This window comes from Lissotriton vulgaris, chromosome 1_1 (assembly GCF_964263255.1).
Source record: "Lissotriton vulgaris chromosome 1_1, aLisVul1.2, whole genome shotgun sequence".
In the NCBI taxonomy this organism is placed as follows: domain Eukaryota; kingdom Metazoa; phylum Chordata; class Amphibia; order Caudata; family Salamandridae; genus Lissotriton; species Lissotriton vulgaris.
The window spans coordinates 283,117,177-283,139,862 of NC_141685.1; the positions used below are offsets into that span (position 1 = coordinate 283,117,177).

The window sequence follows — 22,686 nt, forward strand, 5'->3', positions numbered from 1 at the left end:
AGAATTACAGCCACATACATCAAGCACGCTGAGGAGGGTTGGTCTTCCAACAACATACGCAGTTTAAGTTTTTGGTACCTCCAGTAGAACACTGGATTTGGTGCACACGTAGTACCTTAGATAAGAGCCTCCACAGATGCAGCATAAATATGTGGGAGCCTCAAATATGCACGAGGGGACTGGTAGGCAAAATTGGAAAAAATAGAATTAACAGCTAGTATCATCAGCTGTGGCCACTGGCCACCCCAAAGCTCTCACAAAGACCAGAAGCCACATGTCGCACATGGAGACTCTACCAATTGTAGAAGACCTGTAACTGCCAAACCTCCAGCCCACAGCCTTAGCAAGGAAATCTGAAACTAGCACTGCAACAGGTAAAAGGGCACACTACCAGATGGTGCAGAATTCAATTGAGTACATACATTATTCTGCAGGCTTTAGGGCCTGCCTCCCATTAGCTGGTTAATAGTGGACCTGAGTGACATCACAACCTTCACCTTTCTCAAAGGACTCCAACAGTAACCGCATTACTATGAACTACACAAACATCACATCAGGTGTTTCTTGTATTTGGAACAGAGAGAGTGCTCGAGCATGCTTGCTCGTACGGGAGTCAGTCAAAAGGATACTGTGGCTTCCCGTACTCCAGGGTGTCGTCACCATCCACATCCAGGTCAGCATCGCTGTCGTGGTTCTCTTTGCTGCTACACATAATAAACCCCGACCCTGTTGGAGAGACCAAAGAAGAGATGAGAACACATTAAGAACCTTTAAGTGACCATCTCCACCAGGTGCTCCACTTAATTTTTTTTTTTTTTTTAATGAGTCTTGAGACGCTTGGTAAATAAACAAGACACAAGAGAACTACATACCTCCGACACCTTTACTATGTCCCTCCCTTCCGTAGACAAAAGACCTGCTCAAAAGGCAGCCCGAGGGGCCTTCTGAAAGTGTAACCAACACCACTGGTCATTGCCCCAGTCAACAGGAGCACACTCCATCAACCCTTTCTGTGTTCCACCAGGTACTTGCAAGCCACTGTCACTCCACTTTAAAAAGAGAGTTTCAGCTAGTAACAAGCATTGGCATAGCCAATAGGCCTCGCCGTTGGAACCATAGAAGTGTTTAGGAAGTCAGTTCCAGGGTGAAGAGGAGGCAGGGGTGAGAACAGACAAAAGGAAGTCAGCCATGAGGTGAAGATGGGGATGGTGTAAGAACAGCAGAACAGCTGGTCAGTATGTGGGTGAAGAGGAGAGAAGAGGATGGTTGTAAATAGAGGAGAATGTGAAGAAAAACAAGCACTGACATAGCCAATAGGTCTCGCTTTTGGGACCTTATAAGTATTTAGTTATGCAGCACAATATTCTTGGTGCAACAACATAAACTGTTCATGGCTAAACACTTATAAGGGCACAAAGGCGAGACCTTTTGGCTACGCCAATGCTTGTTTGTTAATTTTTATTATTGATCCGAGCAGGATCAGCAAGTTAAAAGAAGAAAATGCAAGGAAGTTTTTTTTCTTTTTAATTGCAGGTGGCAGGAGTTGGTGCGGCAACACAGAGTGCAGGTGGGGGGGAAGCAGTGGGGGGTGGACATGAGAAGCAACAAGCGACAACAAAGGAGGGTAAGGGTGGGGGGGGGGAAGCAACATGAAGGGCGGGGTGACAAACCAGAGTAACAGATCGGGTAAAGCAAATCCATGCTCACTGGTAGTGCAGACACAGTCTACGTGACTCATCCCAGAAAACCATTTTAGCACAGGAGTCTTTAGAAGTTATAATTATGACTCAAAATGTACAACAGCTTCATAGAGCCATGTATTCCAATAAGACGGGGCCAAGTGATTTGCAAAAGAGAAAGTTTGGCAATTCACTAACAGCCTTCGCTCTTGAAGCCAGATCGTGTAATCTCCAAAACACTTTTTGAAGCTGCTTCTAGGAGTCATTTCACTTTCATTGCCAAGTCCCCCGCCCAGATGAAGCTCCCCGTACTTGTTATAGCTGGGAACACGGGTGAAGTGACCAGCCCAGCCCACAATTCACACTTACAAAACATTTAAGGAACAATTGTCGTTGTCAAGTGACAACATATGCATGCTGCCTGCATGCGAGACTTAAAAATCTGCACAAGTAAATGGAGCAATGAGCAGTCTTCAAAACTACACGAATTAACTTACAGCTCTGTAGACAGCATTCACATTCCTGAAGCAGAGTTGCTAGCGAAAGTGGTGGGTGCCTATAATATAGAGTGGAGTGGAGGGGGGTATTATTTGTTTGAGTGGGAAGGCATGGTGCTATCTTGAATTAGGACTTCAATATTTATTATAAAAAGTATTATCTTCTATATTGTTTGTAAATATTTTGAGGTGTTTCACAAGGATGGGCAGGTGGGAAGCCTTCCTACTTGTGCAGAGGAGCAGATATCTAGTCGTAGTGAACAAGGTGTGGGAGAGAGCTTGACAACATGTTCCAACAAGGGAGAGGGTGTAACGAGGTGCCCAGAGTTGCCGTCTTCAGAACCTGTGATCCATGTTTTAGTCCAAGCGTCTGCGCACCATCCTGTGATTCTGGGCAGTCCACCTATTCTCCTCGTAACTAAAACAAACTAGCTAAGTATTTTCTGATATCGCTAAAGGTTGGGGGGGGCTGTGAGACGGCATCCCCAGCCAGAAATACAAGGAAGCGTGTATTGCAGCGGTTGGACCACACACAAAGATGGGGGCTGCTACATATCCCTTGCCAACAAAGAAAAATGTTTGAGTGTGTTGGGGGGTGGGTTATGGTTAGTTGAACGAGGGAGCGTATGGCCAGATGAGCGAAGGAGAAATTAATAATGCTCCTCTTTTGCAAGTAAAGAAACGGCGGCCAGCGGGAGGGAGCAATAAATGCAAAGGATAGCACGCTTAAGGAGTTAACCCTAGTAAGTGTCATGGGAGCTCTGTCCCCAAAAGGTTACTGTCAGCGACACTGGGGGTGGCACCCAAGTTGCCGGAAAAACATTCAACAGGAAAGATTTCACCCATTAATTGTATATTAGTTAGCTGCACCAATAAATAAAGTCAGTCCTGCAATGTATCTAAATTGCATAAAGTAACAAAAAACATGCGAGCTATGGGAATACCTGTGAACTAAGTATTATCACATTTACACGCAGAGCTGGACTGAGAAACGGGCATTGTGTAGGAAGTTCTTTTAAGCAGTATTCATTCATTGAAAGCGTGAGAGGACTCATGTGATAAACCCAAGTAACAAGCATTGTCTGTGCGGCCATAAAAGTAAAAGGAATCGGGAGGGACACGTTGCGTTCTGTGGTGTAGGAGAAGTGAAGCGAGGAAAGGCAGATGGCGGCACCGCAAAAGTAATTGCGGCTGTAAGGGTGCCCGCGAGATGGCACCTGTGCTCATAAGTGTGCGCCCACACTTAGCCGCTCGCTGGGGGCCGGAGAAAGCCTTCGTAGCACTTTAAAAAGCCAGTTACAAAATGTCTCGCAGCGCATGCGCAGACTCTAGCGAGACCTAAAAATAAAATGCATAGGGCATCAGCGAAGGCCCTGGAACACTTCAAAGAACCTTAGTTTTAGGGGGTGGGACTATACCCATACCAAGATGTCAGGTTGGTGATGCGTTGAGACGGATTCTTCCTCCTAGGTTTTATGCAGCAACCCATGAGCAGAATAACCGTAGAAAAGAAGCCTCTGAGCCCCTGTTTCTGTGGGGGTAATGCAATTTTGCTGAGGGAGTGTCCCTGATAGCTCATAACATCGTTGAGGTTTGGAGAAGAGTTGGAAGAGTGCAGCCATCATGGGCTTGGAGCTGGATCTAGTCCTGGCTTCTGAGGTGAGACGACAGAGAGAGAGAGAGAAGGGGGCCCAAGATAACGGAGAGAGGGAAAAGAGGAGGTGGCCTGCTTAGGGCTAAACAATGATCACCTTATCTGACGCTCTGACAAACTTGAGCGGCCTGAGCCAAAGTTAGATTGCTGGAAATCGGACAGAGAGAGACTTCTCAATTGACTGGGGAGACCCAGCGAGGATGGGGGGGGGTGTTTAGTGCAAGCACATAAAAGCAAATGCGGCATTTTATAGAACCTATATTAAACACAAATGGTGCAATTCACAGGCTGTTAGAGTGGTTTGTGCTGGCCCCGACCCATGTACAAATGCGTGGCTGCATTCGTAGTGGCCCTGGACCAATGTGCTAATGCCTGACTCTGTATCCCTTAATGATATTGAATACTAAAAGTAAAGTTAACTTCAAACTGTGGTACAGTCGAGAACATGGCCCAGAGTCTTCTCCAGAGCTCCTAGTCGGTGGAGAAGTTATTGAGTTTGTCAGGGTTTATGAAAAAAGGCTTTTTACTTGTGGAGACACTCTTGATGCCCAAGCCTGAGACTAAAACCAATCAGAGGAAGCTTAAGGATGACCCTTTCAAGTTTGGAGAGAACAGAAGCGATCAAAGAAACTGATAAAAGAAAGCATGCCCCAGGGCAATGGCAGAGAAAAGGGTGGAATCACTGACACTGTTAACCAAACAAGATCCTTAAAGCTGCCCGACGAACCTCCTTCAGAAGATTTCAGAGATGGTGTCTGCTCAATTCCAATACTTCAAAATGAAGAGGACTGCAACCAGAGCAAGAATAATAAAGATTTGCAAGTGATAAGAAAGAAGCTTGGCACAAATGAAGGGGACAATATTGTTCATAGTCAGGGGATGGAACACACAGGAGACCTGCTCAAAGATGGAAAGAGAAATGAAGGACTTGAGAGATAAATGCTTAGATTTAGAAGATCTTTCTAAATGTGACAATATTAGCACTTGTAACTTCAGAGAATGGGAGGAAGAAACTCTTGGAGAAATTCTGTGCAGACCTTTTTAGAGCAATTCTGCAGAAGGACGATTCCTACCATATTCCTATGGAAAGAGCACACAGAGTTGCACCCAGAGAGAGAGGGGAACTAGGGGCGTGTCCCAGGGATATCTTGGTTAAACTGGGGTCATCACCCTCAATGATACAATCATTCAGGAGTCAAGAAAAAAAATACATTCTCATTTCAAGGGAAGGTTCGGACTTTGTTCCAAGATATCTCCCCAGCCACTTCGAATAGAAAACATTTACTCTTTCCAATAACAGCAGAATCATGAAAAAGACAGGTGTGATCCAGGTGGACTTTTCCATTGGGTTTCAAATGGAATCAAAAACTCCCCTAATATGGTAAGGTAGATGATGGCTAGGAGGTCCTGTGTTTATCAGAAGATCCCAAACTAGAATAACGACCCCTCAGCAGGATATATGGAAAAACCAAGCCCGAGAGGAGGCAAATATATAAATAGTAAAAGCAGTGACTATGTGGCTGGAACTAATCATTTCCCTTCTGTGTAGGCTTAAACATTTTAAGCAATAAACCTTCAAGTATAACATTAATAACTTGACAAAGGTACAGTCCCGTGGAGGGAACTGTAGCCTGATTAATACGATACTGCACACAGAGTGTTGCAAAGTCAACCTGTGCCCTGGGCACCCCCCAACTTTTTGCTGACTGGAACTGGTGGTAACTGACTCGGACTGACCCTGGGCTCTGTTTAACCAGCCCAGTGCCAAGCCAAAAGGAAGACATTAGAACACAGTTAAGACACCCAACCTACACCAGGGTACACTTTAGTATGGTGGGGTACCCCTGTAGTTGGCATGACCTACCACCTACGCCCCTAGTATGTAATAGGGCAGGGGATTGAAACTACCTAGAAGTCTACAGTATCCTGGGGCATGGCAGTTTAGAGGCCAGAAGATTCTCTGCACCAGCATGTGTGCAGCGCTGAAGCCTGAGGTCAGTTTAAAAGCTGCACTGGTGGCCAGGACATTTTTTAAACCTTAAATTGTGCCCAAACTCGACTTTGGGGGTAGGGGCCCTTAAAAATTAAAAACCTACCATGTTTTTGCATATTAGGGACCCCCAGGGTCACCCCTAGGTATTCCAGGGGTGGGGGGGGGGTCAGTTATCTATAAGCAGCGCCCTTATAAAATGAGTTTTTAGAAGCCTGGGTAAAGTGAAATGTTACATTTCACTCCCCACATTGTCTTAAAGAGGTGCTCAAATTCGACTTTGATGCTGGAAGAATTGGGTATGGGTGATCTGCAATATTTCTGCAGATTCGGAACCCCTGAAGTCTCCCCTAGTTTCACAGGGGGTGGGGGTCCGGTAGAAATTAGGGAAATACTTATAAAATATGGTTTTATAAGCCCTGGTGCTACAAAAGTGGCGCAAGTCATTTTCCCCATTGCAAACCCCATGGCCCATAGGTTAACATGGTAGTAAGTGATTGATTAATAAATATTGATAGGAGAGGACTAGCCGGACCATTCAAAGACTTCCCAGAATGGTCGTATTAAATCCAACGATATTATATTGTTGAATTTCTCCTAAAGTGTACATACAATAAGGTATGAGACTTTCTTGTATGTAAGTCCAAATTCAGCCTTTCAGTGGTCTGCCCCGATTGGTCAGAGTTAAGTGGATTAGCCAGGCTGCTGGGAGGGCAGTGATCTGTTCTGTGGGAATTCCAGGCCAGGAGGTGGCATCGTAAACTACGCTCTTCAAAGGCAAGAGGGGAGGCCTGGGTTTTAGTCCACTTTGACAGTAGTGACCCAGAGTCAGGACTAGGCTTAAGAAAGGAATTTGCAGATGTTCCTGGGATGATCCATGGATATGAGATATCCCAGGGGGTGTGTTTAGCCAGCTCTTACCTCCTTGCTGGAAAATCAGCCATTATGGATTTGGAAGGATGATGCACTCTGGGACAAACTAAATGCCACACTCCACCGGATGTGGTCATAACTAGGAGGAGTTGCCCTGCTCTCATTGGTCAGCAGTGACCTGGTGCTTGACCCAGAGAATTTTGAATAAGTATCTGAGAGGGGCAGAGCCCTCCAGATCTGCTGCTTGAAACTGAATGAAGCAAGAAGTGCCCTGCTGCGAAGTTTGCTGTGCAAAGATTTCTAAGGCCTGACCTCTGAAGACTGCACCAAGTAAAACTGCAGCCCTGTGGATTGCCTTGCTGCCAAAAGACTCAAGAGTGGAAACTCCCTGCAAGCTACAAGTTAACAGAGTTCACCTGAACAGCCCCACAAAGAATTCAAAGCCTGGAGTACCAGTGGATTTGTTAGGGTTTTGTTCAACTGGATTGCGGAATTGAAGTTTTACACTTTCAAGGACCCTCTTGGAGATTTCAGAACCTTGGGTTGTGTGTTGGATACTTTGGTACCTGCAAGCAGAACGCCAGGAAGGTGTTCTAACTGGACCCCGCTTGCTGAAGAAGGCGGCCCACTACAGTGGTGAGAATTCTTCAGAACAATTTATAAAGGTGTGTCCCTAACAGAAAAAGCGAAATGACTTAAAGGGGCACTGTTGGTTTCTAAGCACTAGAAAGTGACTAATCTTTAAAAATTCATATCTCTGGTTCCCTACAGTGGATTATTTTCGTTTTGGTGTCATTTAAAAGATAAAAATATTACCCATTTTTATAAATTAGAGTTGGATTTTTATTTTGTGTGGTGTCTTAATTATTTACTGAAATGGTGTTTTTAAATGCTTTACATACCTGTCTTTGAAGTTAAGCCTGTCTGCTCGCAGCCACGTTACCAAGGGTTGAGCAAAGGAATACTTTTCTAAGACCTATGCTGAGTCCTATCATGTGTTAGTGGCCTTATTGCCAGTGGCAGACCTACATTTGCCCCTACCAATAACCCACTTTCCAACACAGAGCATCTCAATCTCTTTAGGCGACCTGTGTGTGGGAGGTAAATTGAGTGAAAGCAGACCAGGACATGTGTCATTGACTTTTTAGAGATATATCTATTCCCTCCCTATATTTCACAAGTTGATTGTTCGCTATATTGGATAGGATTGTGAAAGGACAGCCCGGTGGGATGGGGGTTATTCAAGGAGAGGGGTACAAACACAACCATAAACTTTACAAGATGCCAAAAATTAATAAGGGAACATGGCCAGTTGAATAATAGTGTGAACCATCCTTATTATTTAACAACAAATATATCAGAGGGTCTAATAGAAGAACTAAAAAAGTGCGCACAATGTCACCTAACCTGGAGACCTAAATGTCCTCAAGCATGTGTGTATCTATCTAAGGTCAACCCTGTAGTGGTCAAACATGGATGCCCATCAGTCACCACACGGAACCGCCCTTCATCATTTGGGATTCCATCAAGACCACCACCAGGAGTGCCACTTAACTTTCACGGAGGAGGGTCCAGATGTTTGGAGAGGAACCCTCCGCCGGTCAGATGGGTCTTACTGTGGTCTTGCTATCAATTAATAGGATCTTGGCTCACTTGACAAATGGGGGACTGATGTTGCAGTGCTCAAAAAAAAGTGTGAGAAAATAATAAAAAGGAGTGTTCTTAAAATTGGATGGGGGGGGGGGGGGTACTAACAATTTTATTCGGATGCTACCCACTCTTCCAATATTAAAAAGTAGTCAGTGACAGTCACTATAGTATGGACTGCCCAGGTGTTTTATAGGGTCGTCATGTTTCAGCAACTGGTGACACAATTGTCATTGCTTTCTTCAGGACCGTATCTACTAGTGGCTACTGCAAAAAGTGGTGATAAATGAAACCAAAACTGTGCTCAAAATCAAAACAGATACAGAAATCACCTGAAATCACTAGGTGTTCGCATCGTTTCTTTCACTCTTCCAAGTCGTGGACGCCGAGTTTAGGAGTACCGACGGACAGAGCGGTGCTTCCCCTTTTCCTGAGCCGTGGCCAGGTGGGGTGAAGTCTTCATCTCTTACAAGTATGTATTTTTACACAACTTGGAAGAGTGAAAGAAACTATGCGGAACACCAAGTGATTTCAGGTGATTTCTGTATCTGTTTTGATTTTGATCATAGTTTTGGTATCATTTATCACCACTTTTTGCAGTAGCCACTAGTAGATACGGTCCTGAAGAAAGCAATGGCAATTGTGTCACCAGTTGCTGAAACAGGTCAACCCTATAAAACACCTGGGCAGTCCATACTATAGTGACTGTCACCGACTACTTTTTAATATTGGAAGAGTGGGTAGCATCCGAATAAAATTGTTAGTACCCCCCATCCAATTTTAAGAACACTCCTTTTTATTATTTTCTCACACTTTTTTTTGAGCACTGCAACATCAGTCCCCCATTTGTCAAGTGTGCCAAGATCCTCTTAATTGATAGCAAGACCACAGTAAGTCCCATCTGACCGGTGGAGGGTTCCTGTACAAACATCTGGAACCTCCCCGTGAAAGTTAAGTGGCACTCCTGGTGGTGGTCTTGATGGAATCCCAAATGATGAAGGGCGGTTCCGTGTGGTGACTGATGGGCATCCTTGTTTGACCACTACAGAATTGACCTTAGATAGATACACACATGCTGGAGGACATTTAGGTCTCCAGGTTAGGTGACATTGTGCGCACTTTTTTAGTTCTTCTATTAGACCCTCTGATATATTTGTTGTTAAATGTTTGTAGGGAACTTATCAGAGCTTGGTCTTATAAAATCCCTTTGGTCCTGATCAACTGTTTTTGCTTGAACCATCCTTATTAAACTGTTGAGGGTGAAAATACTTCCATGGGATGTGAAAGGGCTTAATACACTTGTTTAAAGTCATAAAAGATGGAGAGTTCAGCGAGAAGAGAACCCAGATGTCATTTGTCTATTGGAGACGCATCTGACTAAACAAGATACTAGAATGGTGAGGGTGGAGCTGTACTCCACTGAGTATTTAGCTGTTGAGTTCTCAAAGACGAAGTGCTATTCTGTCCCATCTACAACCCAAACTCCTGTCAAGGGTTGTTTATACTCTCTACATTGAACCTTGTGATAGTAGGGAATCTAGAGACACTTGAATACTTGGGGAATTTAACTTAGTCTCTAACACAACACTAAACAGACACCTTCATGACTGACATACCCAGGGAGTGACGGGTACGAGACTAAGAACAGAATTCTGTGAATTACGCCTGGTCTATATTAGGAGGGCGACTAGCCACTAGGATTTCTCCGGTACATTTTTCTCATGCATTCATATTTCACAATACAGCTGATCGGGGTTGGGGGGTGGGGGTCACATTAACTTTTGAGGGACACCAAACTCAGACATTGGATTAATAACTATTTCAGACCACACACTGGTAACATGTCCAACTGAATTGGATGCTAAACCAAACAAAACAGGAACATGGAAGTTCAAGAGAACCTTTCAAAAATTGTTCAAAACATTAAAATCGGTGATCCGAGACTATTTCGACAATAAGCAGAATGATAAAATGTTGTAGGCAGTTCTATGGGAGGCTTTTAAGGCTATGGTTAGAGGCCAGTGTATATCTTCCAAAATCAAACACAGAAGTATGGGAAAACGAATCAGACAAACAGTAGGAGGAGTTGAGAAAAGATTAACACAAATAATAATCTGAGGACTTACCCATTTACCAGCCACTGAAAAATATGGGCAAGCAGACCTACGCTTCAAGTAGAAGTTTTATGAGAAATTTAATAAGGCAGACTCTCTGCTGACAAGAAGACTTAAAATAGCTGATACAAATAGTAGAATTCCCAACATAAAGGATCACGCAGGGGTAATTTGGGAGGGAGAATCAACAAAAAGGTAAATATTCCAACATTGTAGGAAAACTTCTAGACAGAGGAGCCAATGGACGATGGCAAATTTAGAAAGCTTTCCTACAATCCCTTCAGTTACCTAAACTAACCACTGCTGTTCGAGAAACACTGTTGCTCCCTATATCACAAAAGGAAGTCTTATTTGGTTTAAAATCACTAACCCTTAATTAAACACCTGATCCTGATGGACTTTCAAACTCTTTTTAATCAGCAGTTTTGAGATGTATTGTCCCCCAAAGTGACCGCTATCTTTAAGTTGATCCTACAATCTAAAACGGTAACGACAACCACAGCGGAAGCGAACATTCACAAACCTAGTAGATTTACAGAGCTTTTCTTATTCAATAGACCATCGCCCTTCTAAACCCCAATGTATTTTTTTTTAAACAAAAATATGGATGAACAGACTTTTACCACATCCCCATCTTTAATTTACCCTGACCAATCGGGGTCTCACCCAAATAGGCAAGCAACAGATAAAATTAGACGGGTGCTTCATCGAACTGAGACATCAAATTCCCATGGACAAAGTATTTCTCAAAGCAGAAAAAGCCCTGTATCGAGTGAACTGACAATGTTTGACTTGAATGTTAGAAAAAAAGGCCTACTTCTATTTTGGCTAAGTACCAGCTCCCTACACCCAAAATATGTATTAATGAGGTGAAGTCTTCCTTCATTAGACTAAAGAGGACGACAATACAGGGGTACCCTCTCCAGTACCTTATTTTTGCCTTAACTTTCAAACCATTAATTGCTAAAGATTGAGATGCATCAGATGTAGAAGGAATGCTTTTAAGGGATGACCAGCATAAAATACCGTCATTTTCTGATGACGTTTTACTTCCATTGATACATCCCAAGAGATCTATTGGTGCCATTGTGTCTTTATAGAGCAATGTAGTGTCATTTCCGACTTAAAAATCAACCTAGGAAATCACTGAGTGTAGGCCTAAATTGAACACCCATGAAGCATATTCCTAATATTTGGGGGCGCCAATGGGCAACAAATGACTGACTACACAGCCACTTATGTTACCCATCGTCTAGGCCATATAAAGCTAACTACCCTAGACTGTCACGGCATTTGAGTCCTTTGTCTCCTGGGTGGGAAGGGTCAGCACCATTAAAATGGATCGTCTACTGTGATTCTATTTATTTCAAGCATTTTCCACAGCAATCCCTCCTACAACGTCGGAGCAGCTACAAAAAGCTACAGGTGTGTTTATTTAAGCAGACATGAGTCCTAGAATAGTTTGGAAAACGATGAAAGCAGCAATGGAATCTGGAGGCCTTGCGATGCCTGATCTAGATATGCTCTATTTAGAAGCACATCTCCGCATTCTTTTTAAATGGTCACTATTCAAATCTGAGAAGCACAGGGTACATATGGAAGCTGCAATCCTGGGCAGAAATACATTGGCTGTTGAGTAGTTTTGCCAGAAAAACCACCCTCCAATAGGATATATCTGTTCTTTTGAGATCTACACCAGAGGTAAATGGACAGACTGGCAAGGCCAAAGGCTATTCGACTTTCATCTGCCCATTCACCCCCTCTTTTTAAGTCTTGCCAAAACAGCACATGCACTGCAGGACGATTTTTTACAATTCGGTGGGCTTACACTGCACAAAGGCATACCATTAGTTGTTTCTGTTGTCACTCTCTGCAGTCTTTTTGTTTCTTAGCTCCCATATGCTTCCGTTCCTTTCCTTTCGCGTTACCTCCTCTCTGGATCATGGACCACATATATGCATTCTTCCTGGTCTTTATTTATTCATCTGAGTCTTTTTGCTATTTTATGAGCGTTTCATTATCTCAGGGTGTGGAATGTGTCTGCCTACTTTTAACACAGGCACACGTCTTCTTACTTATGATTAGGGTCCTGGTTTTATGGTATTTTATTTTTCGACATTTGCATCTGTATCCATCCAGATTTATTTTTTGCTCAGTTTTTCTGCATTTATCCATTTTTATGTTGCATTTTCTGTATAAATAAAGCTGTAATGGGTATTTTTCACATTTAACTGATACATTTATACTAGAGTATGAATGTCCAAAAGGTTGCAGCAGTACACAGGGCAATAGCGTTATCTGAAAACACTTGAATTGCAGAATAGCATAAAGAACTGTAGATCTGCACTAAATTAGGCTTAATTACGAAATCTATTGCCTTTTTTCATCTCTCCTACTTCTCAATCTGTGCACCTAATGACCTCGCACTCGGGCAAGTCAAAAACTTTATTCGGAAACATGTAAATCATGTCCATAAAAGTACATACATACAATACATATTAAAAAAGAAAAGAAAAAAATACATTTGACAATCGCAATCCGCTAAAAATACAGTAAGATATATATAACATGTCAGATAGCACACTTTTGTTAAAAATGATTCCAATAAATAAATTACTTTAAAATTGTTAGCTTAAAAAATCATGCTTTTCCTAGAACTAATGGCCCTGAGTATATAACTAGCCGTATAAAAGGGTGATGCAAATTAAAAAGTAACTTCATTGCCGCTTTGATGGTTCTTGCTCCAAATTTAATAAATAGAGGTTTTAAAAAGAATTTACGATATTCACTGTACAGGTTACATACAAGTAGAAAGTGCTCTGTGCTTTGTTCTGAAAAATTGTCGCACCGACATGGACCTATAGGGCGCATCTTAATCTCAGGGAATGCAACCAATAGGTGGACCGTACCCATCCTCATCCTGGTCAGGACAAACCGGTGTTGCCCTTTGGTCACCTGGGAGAGGTAAGGGTGTAGGCCCACGAATTCATTCAGTTGATTATAACGTATACAGGTGGAAAATTTGAGATCATCCGTAGCTCGTCTTTCTGCACAATGATTTAAAAAGATTGATTTCAGACTCTCTTTAGAGAGATCCGAGGCAGAACAGTGATCTAGTGTAACGTTTAACCCAAACACACTAGAAAAGGATTCAATAGTGTATTTAATCCATGGGATTTTAAGAGAGTAGTCTAGACGTAGACAATCCTCAATGATAGCCCTGTTAAATGAGGTTTCGTCTTTCATCCAGACCGAGCGCCATAACATCAGAGGTCTCAACAGTAATAGGTCATTTAGATGTTGTAGTCCTAATTCTTTGTGGCTCAGACTATTAGAGGTGGATGTCGGGAGACACAATAATTTTTTCAAAAAGATATTCTCTTCTACCTGTAAAGATTCTACCCTGGATACCCCCCAAACCCCTGCTCCGTAGAGAGCAGCCGAAAGGCACCTGGCTTCGAAGATCTTAAGCATTACCTTAGGCCTTCTACTACCTAATTTACTTGCGAAAGCAAATATTCCATTGGCACTCCTGATCATTTTATCGCGCACCGTCTTGTGCTCGACATCCCAGCGCCCATTTTTGGAAAAGGTAACCCCCAGGTAACAGAAATTATCCACACACTGCACCACTTGGCCATCAATGTGATACCTATAGGGCCTTTTAGTTTTAACATTACTAGCTCCACACTCCATCACATATGTCTTGCTCTTGTTGATGACCAGCTTTCTTTTCCCTATAAAGGCCACAAATTTGTCCATCAAGAGCTGTAGACCCCGGGGGGTCCTAGAGAGCAACACAGCGTCATCCGCATAGAGTAACACAGGGATGGTACTTGTGTTTACTCTAGGGGCGTCCGCTGGTGCATGCTTAAGGATCGAGTCTACTTCGTTAATAAAAAGAGTGAAACGCAGGGGTGCCAGAACGCACCCTTGTCTAATACCTCTCCTGACCCGAAATTTGTCTGTACATTCGCCCGAAGGCCCATACCGGACACTCGAGCTGAGTCTCTCGTACAGGCGGGCCAGGAAGTATATAATTTCCCTAGGTGCTCCCATTTCTAGCAAGGTAGTCCATAGTATGGCGTGATCCACCAGGTCGAAAGCGCTGCTCAAATCAGCGAAACAGAGGTAGAGTGATCCATTTTTTGCGCGGGTATATTTCCCTATCAGGAGTTCCAGGTTTAAACATTGTTCAATGCAACCTCTTCCTTTCCTAAACCCGTATTGGCAGTCTGTCATTATCTGATTAGACTCTGCCCACTCTTCTAGTCGGGCGAGAAGTACACGGCTCATAATCTTGACGGACGAATCCAACAGTGAGATTGGCCGGTAGTTTTTGACGTTTCCTCGGTCCCCTTTCTTGTGAATCGGAACTATTATTGATTCAGACCAAGTGCAAGGAATAGTACAGTGAACAGCAGCATTAAAAACTTTGACTAGTACTGGCCCCCAAGTCTCAGGTGCAAATTTGTATACATCAACTGGGACACCGTCGGGTCCCTGGGCCTTTCCACCCTTACTATCCCGGATACTACTTAGGACCTCCTGTAAGGTGATATCTATGTTAAGTACTGGCCAAGAGCAACTTATCGGCAACACTTCAGTTTTAGGATTAAAAATGCCAGAAAAATGCTGTACCCATGATTCCTTCCCAACGTTTGAGGTCAACACGGGGAGTTTGTCATCTTTTAAGAAGGGGCTGTTAACTGCTGCCCAGAAAAGAGTACAGTTGTTTGAAACAGCCGCTTGATCAAAACGCTCCCAAGCTTCCTCACGTAATTCAGCTTTCCTTTGCTTAAGAGCTGAATTATAATCAATTCTAAGCTTAGCTACAACTGTTTTATCTCTAGGTTTAATGGTTAATGCCTTTTTTAGAGTCTTCAGTGCCACAGTACAGGCATTATTGAACCATCCCCTTGCTTTGTTTTTAGAATTTCCAGCAGCCCTAGTAAACTTATCACTAATAAAAACATTGATTTTTGTAAAGTGAAAAATACAGGCCTTCATATTTGAATTCTCGTCAGTGATTGATATAATGTCATTTAGACAGCCAGAGATAATACAATTTGAAGTTACTTCAGCCTTATCCCCAGCCCACCTTATTCTGAATCCGTTCGGCCTATGTACCTCAATGTTTGTGATAGGGCTACTATCTGGGGTTATACAAGCATCCCAAAACCTAGTTTCAATAACAAGACAGTTATGATCACTAACCATGTGGTCTACAACCTTGACACCAGAACTAAAAATAGCTAGTTCGGAAGACATGCAGATAAAATCGATTACAGTGTTCGCCCCTCTCCCTACAAAGGTTGGCAGGCTATCACCCCTCTCGTCCTGCTCAATCTCTATGATCTCCATATCGTGGGCCAATAGGAAAGAGTTCAGGGTTTCTCCATATAAATTGTGTTGAAAATGTATGGTTGGCTCTCCAACACGGTTCAATGTGCCACATAACTTTTGATTAGAGAGCGGGCAAACAGGGATATTAAAATCTCCAACATATATAAACTCAAACACTGTATTGGAAGCTTTCATCAATTGTTTGATTGCGACGTCTAATTCTAAAATAACAGTATATCTACTAGCATCAAAAACATTATTATACATATTTATCAACAGGATGTTTTTGTCTGTCACATCCACTAGCCACAGGAGTTGAGAGTTATTGCCCACGGTGATATGCTCCTTCACCCTAATTCGCATTTTCACGGAAATCAGGGTCAGCAAACCACCTTTGGCCCTCCCTGAGGTAGTTGCTACTGCTGGTAGCTCATATGCTACAAAACCGTCAAGTCCCTTAAAATTTAAACACCAGGTCTCTTGTAAACACAGGATATCAAATGTTCTAATTAATTCTAACCATCCTAGTACTTCAAATTTGGAAACTAATCCTGCTATATTCCAACTAGCAATGTGGCAAGATAATGATGCCCCCTTTACGGTATTACAAATAGCACCCACAGACTTAGGCAATGTACCACCTACAGAATTTGGGGACTGATATAAGTCTACTCCTGCGAACACATTGGCAATCTCGTGACTAACCTCTTGTCAATCGCAGTTATTAAGACCAGACAGGGCATCAAATCTGTTATGTAATAGCAGGCTTGGTACTAGAGGAGAGGCCCAGCGGTTATGTATATTTAAGTTGTTGTCCCATCCTAATGCTGGCGTTTTAGGCAGGGTTACATTATGATGTTGCCCGTAGAAGAATTTTAATGTTAGGGGAACGACCGAACCCCTTCTACGCTGTGGCGGGAGAAGAACAATAGTTACTTACCTGTAAACAGGTGGTTCTCCAGTATTGGTGTCTTTCATAGATTCACATGCCTGAATCATTCCCCGTCGTCGGAGTAGGAGTCTCACGGTATATAAAAAAGCAATAAAATGCCATAAAATATATAGCATATTACATAAATACCAAACCAGGAAGTAAGTAGCCCCAGCTACAGCAGAAAAAACTTCCACTTTCGTGACTATCTAGGTCATTATGTGTTAGTCCAAATCTCAGCCAATCAGGCGACAGCACCCACCAGAATGTTCTCCCCAGAGGCTCAGGCTCTCAGATTTTCCCGCACAGGAGTGAAGTCCCATGCTATCCGAGAGAGTCTCTGGGGGAAGGCGGGCGGGTTGCATGTGAATCTATGAAAGACACCAATACTGGAGAACCACCTGTTTACAGGTAAGTAACTATTGTTCTTCTCCAGTATTAGGGGTGTCTTTCATAGATTCACATGCCTGAATCAGAATAGTAAGCAGTACTCACATTATAACGCTCGTAGACGTCAGAATATCATGCATGCATATTAGTAAATATACCTAAGTAAACAGTAAAGGAGACATGCACAATAGTAATCACATGTTCTGAGCAAACGTCTAAGAGCAGAAATGAGGAGGTGGAAACAGAGGCTCACCTTATTTAAAAAGATTGCGAAGCACTGCTCTCCCCACCGAAGCATCTGCATCATCTGCCGAGTCCAGACAGTAGTGTCTAGTAAAGGTGTGCCTGCTAGACCACGTGGCAGCTCTGCAGATCTGTCGAAGCGGCACACCAGCAAAAAGGGCAGTGGAAGAGCTAACTGCCCTGGTTGAATGTGCTCTTGGCAAGGCTTGTAAGGGCCTACCAGCCTGTTGGTGACAAAGTCCAATCGTACAGGAAACCCATCTAGCAATGGTCTGTTTTGAAACAGCACAACCCCGGCGCTGCTGGCCGTAGGCCACGAACAGTTGGTCTGTCTTGCGGGTGACCGAAGTTCTGGAGAGATAAAATCGAAGGCATCTTCTAATGTCTAAAGAATGCAGTGCTTTCTCAGCCGCAGATTGTGGGTTAGGAAAGAACGTTTTAAGGACAACGGGCTCATTAAGGTGAAAGTCCAGTGGTACCTTAGGCATGTATGTAGGATTAGTGCGCAATACCACTGAGTCCGTGGTGAATTGAAGAAAAGGTGCCTTAGATGTAAATGCCTGAATATCGCTGACCCTCCTAGCAGATGTCAAAGCCAGGAGCAACGATACTTTCCATGTCAGAAATTTCAGGTCCACCTTATGAATCGGCTCAAAGGGGTGTCGCATGAGCTGGGAAAGGACGATGTTCAGATGCCATGCCGGAGGAGGTTTTCGGATTGGTGGAAACATGCGAAATAAGCCTTTGAAAAATTGTTGGATGATCCGTACAGAGAACAAAGAGTTTGATCCATCTTGGCGAAACCTAGAGATGGCTGCTAGGAAGACCTTAAGAGTAGAGTGCGCCAAACCCAGTCTGGCTAGATGCAGAAAGAAAGGAAGGATTTGCTCAGGTGTTGCTTGAATGGGATGTAAGTCATTAGCTTGGCACCATGTACAAAACCTCTTCCACTTAAGTTTGTATGTCTTGATGGTGGATGGAGCCCTGGCTTTTGCAAGCACCTCCTGACAATCTTGTGGAATATCTAGGTGTGCAAATTCCATGTGTTGAGGAGCCAAGCTGACAATTTCAGCGAGTTCGGGTCCGGATGGTATACCCTGCCTTGCTGGGTGGAAAGAAGCTGCGGAATGCGTGGTAGTGGAACAGGGTTGCATTCCGAGAGAAGGAGTAGGTCGGGAAACCAGTATTGTCTGGGCCATCGAGGAGCAATTAGGATCAACCGGCATGGCTGTTTCTTCATTTTCCTGATAACTTTCGGGATCAGAGGTATCGGTGGGAAGGCGTACGCGAAGATTTGATTCCAGTTCAGCGAAAGGGCATCCCCGCACGAGTCCTTGTGGGGAACCCAGCTTGCAAAGAATGGGCATTTCCGGTTCTGGAAGGTTGCAAACAAGTCCAAGTCCGGATGTCCCCACATCTGAAAGATGCGACGCAGAGATGGGAGATGGAGTTCCCACTCGTGAGTGCAGCCCCCGGACCTGCTGAGAGAGTCCGCCAATACATTTGCGATCCCCGGAACGTGGATCGCTGACAGATGAATATCGTGAGTCAAGGCCCAACTCCATATTTCTTGTGCTTGTTGAGACAGCCGGACTGATCTGGTCCCGCCCTGTTTGTTTAGATAATACATGCAGGTGGTGTTGTCTGTCCGTATCAAGACTGTGGCACCTTGCAGAGTCGCTTGAAAGGACTTCAGGGCTAAAAATATGGCGTGTAACTCTAACCGGTTGATGTGCCATTTCATTTGGACCTGGTTCCACTTCCCGCTGACCGTCATGCCTTGGAGGTGTGCACCCCAGCCTGTCATGGATGCATCGGTTGTCACTATGAACCTGGGAACTTCCGTTAGCATGGAGCATCCCACTTGTAGGTTGGATCGGTGGGTCCACCATGCGATTGCTTGTCGCATGCGAGGAGTAATGTGGAGGATATCTTCGAAAGATCCTGTGGCTTGGATCCATTGGCGGCTGAGTTCCTCCTGTAAGGGTCTCATCCGAAGACGGCAGTTGGGAGTGAGCAGAATGCAGGAAGAAAGCATTCCGAGGAATGACTTGAATATGCGTACTGAAACGCACTTTCTTAGTGACAATGTCGTCGCGAATCTCTGAATTTTGACTTGTCTTTCTTCTGAAATGAATACTAGGGCAAGGTTGGTGTCCAGTGTCGCTCCTAAGAAGTCCTTTCTCGTTGTAGGTGTGAGGCGAGACTTCTCGAAGTTGATTGAGAAACCTAGGTTCTGCATTACCGACAAAGTTCTTTGGACGTGATCTTGAGCTGTGTCGAAAGAACTGGCCTTGATAAGGCAGTCGTCCAGGTATGGATAAATTTGGATCGATTGCAACCGAAGATGGGCCGCCACTGGGGCCAGCATCTTCGTAAACACTCTGGGGGCTGAACGTAGGCCAAATGGGAGGACCTTGAACTGGAAGTCCCTGCCAGCCACTCTGAACCTGAGATACTTCCGATGCCGTGGGAAAATCGGCACGTGGAAGTATGCATCTTGAAGGTCGAGTGTTGCCAAAAACTCTCCCGTCGAAAGAAATTGGAGGATCTCCTGAAGTGTTAGCATCCTGAATGTGAGTTTCTTCAGGAACTTGTTTAATGCTCGCAAGTCGAGGATGGGGCGCCAATCTCCTGACTTTTTGCGAACAAGGAAAAATCTTGAGTAAAAGCCTCGTCCCCTCTGATGATGAGGCACTCTTTCGATTGCCCCTTTCCGGATCATAGTGTTGATCTGGACGAATAGTTCCTTGAGGTGCGCTGGATCGGGTCCTCTTGGGGGGCAATTTGGGGGGATTTTTACGAATTCTAAAATGTGTCCTCTGGCTACTACATCCAGAACCCATTTGTCTGTAGTAATTTCGGACCAATTTAAGTAATGCTGGGATATTTGACCTCCAATTTGGTTCGGGTTGGCACAGAGTGACGGCAGGATGCATATCTCATTTCTTGTTATCTCTTCCTCGATAATTAGACTTTCCTCGAGGTTGAGAGTAATTTCCTCTCCTTTGTCCATAGGTTTGTTGCCGGTAAGGCTGAAATCTTTGGTTTCCCTGGGTGGAGGGATAAGAGCGTTGTTGGGCGTATCCTCCTCTATTATTGAAACTGCCCCTTCCTCTTGTGCCACGAAAGGAAGATTTCCGGTACTGAAGGGTACCTAGTGAACGCGCTGTTTCCGTGTCTTTCTTTATTGCCTCCAGGGCCTCATCAACATGCTTGCCAAATAGTGACTCTCCATCAAAAGGCATGTCAATGATTCTGTTCTGAACCTCCTGCCTAAAGGAGGTTGCTCGTAACCATCCTTGCCGTCTTAACACAGCTGCACCCGCAAGCTGTCGAAAGGCAGTGGCAGCAACATCCACAGCAGCGTCAATCATCTCTGAGGAGACACACTCTCCTTCCTGAAGGATCTTCTTGGCCTCAGTGCGATCAGGCTCGGGGAGCTTGTCTACGTACGGTGAGATGTCTGACCACATCTGTCTATCATATCTCCCTAAAATGGTGAGGGAGTTTGCGGCTCTGATGGTTGTGGCTGCAATGGTAGAAACCTTCTTGCCAATGGAATCAAGGCGTCTCCCATCCTTGTCTGGAGGGACAGAGACCTGAGACGTAGGGTTGGAAGATCTCTTCTGCGCTGCCTGTGCCACCACAGAATCGGCTTTAGCTTGCCCGACAAGGCATGCTGGAGAAGTTGCAGGCGCCCTATATTTCTTATCCACTCGAGGAAGCACTGCTGGTAAGGAGTTCGGCTTGGCCATGATCTTAAGGCCCTCCTTCCAGATGAAATCTATTATTGGAATGGTCCAACTCTGCTTATGAGGGGTAGATTTAAAATCATACAAAAAGCAGTCTTCTTGTTTAGCTTCCATGGTTATTAGAAACCTCCTAGTCGCTCTTTCCATGATCCTGTGAAATGAGGCAATGTCCACTGGTGGTGACTCAGAGGCAGTAGGCTCCGCCGGAGAGGGTGTGTTTGCGTTGTAATCCTCATACTCCGACGATTCAGAGGCTTCATTCAGCTCTCCTTCTTCCTGATCATCCTGTTCCGAAAGCTCCTCTTCTCGTGGCTGAGGAGATGAAATCGGTGACGTATGCAACGTTGAGCGACTGTCCTCCAACGCATTAGAAACCCTTGGTCTTGTACGCGGAGAGAGGGAAGGCCTTCCCTGTGGCAAAGGTGTAGACATCACTGAGTCACCAGACTCCGAAGGCGGGAAACGTCTATAATAGTCACTGAGCATGTACTGTAAGTTGCGGAATAGCTCCTCAGGCAGTTGCCTATCAGTGTCAGGTCTTTCAGCACGCGGAGCAGGCTGAACGTCCTCCGTGTCATCCTCAACATCCTCTTGAACTTTAATATGGAGTTCGGATGGACTTCTAGCTGGCCCAAAGTTTTCGTCCTCATAGTATTCTTCTTCATCGGAATCCAAGAGCTTGTCAGGCACCACGATGGTAGTAGAAATAGAGTCCACAGCAGCTCTCTTTTTTAATAAAGTAGCCGTGGTCGCAGGAGATGGCAATGGAATCCCTGCTGTTTGTGCGGACCAAACCTGCAAAGTAGTGCAGCTTGAAAGAGGCGGCGTGAACGGGACGCCTGTATGTTGCTGACAGTGCTGTCCCGCCGACGGAATCGTCGTCGACGGGGTCGTCGACGGGGTCGTAGACAGTAGCCTTGTCGACGAGTGCCTTGCCGTCGACGATGATTTTTTCATCGTCGAGGCCGTCGACGGTGGTGTCGTCGTCGAGGCCGTCGACGGTAGTATCGTCGTCGAGGCCGTCGACGGTAGTGTCGTCGTCGAGGCCGTCGACGGTAGTGTCGTCGTCGAGGCCGTCGACGGTAGTGTCGTCGTCGGGGCCGTCGACGGTAGCTTCGTCGTCGAGGCCGTCGACGGTAGCTTCGTCGTCGAGGCCGTCGACGGTAGTGACGTCGTCAAAGGTGGCTTCGCTGTCGACGATGATCTTTTCCTCGTCGACGAGGTCGTCGACGGTGGTGTCGTCGTCGAGGCCGTCGACTGGAGTGTCGTCGCCGAGGCCGTCGACGGTGGTTTTGTTTTCGTCGACGACGGCAACTTCCTAGATGAAGAAGACAAAATCGCCGGCGGCACCTTGGCCATCGTCGTCGGGGCAACTGTCGACGACGAGATAGGCCTAATCTGGACATGAACCAGTGTGGGCGACGAAGCTGAAGACATGACAAGTGTAGGCTTCGGTGAGGAGAAAGTCATAGTGCAGGTGGTAGAAGTGGCCACATGAGAAGAAACACAGTCCTTCCTTGACGTTGAAATTGTCAATAATGGCAACTGAGGAGGCACAGATTTAGAA

General features: G+C 44.8%; 1 protein-coding gene across 6 annotated transcripts in view; it reads right to left on the reverse strand.

Annotated features, from left to right (window-relative positions):
• RNF220 (ring finger protein 220) overlaps positions 1-22,686 on the reverse strand; it is a 726,058-nt gene that overhangs the window by 59,668 nt on the left and 643,704 nt on the right. For all 6 annotated transcript variants that reach the window (XM_086952315.1, XM_086952313.1, XM_086952312.1 and 3 more), the window contains one exon: positions 630-726. In XM_086952315.1, coding sequence (XP_086808441.1) covers positions 630-726 — 97 coding nt within the window. The remainder of the gene's footprint in view (positions 1-629; positions 727-22,686) is intronic.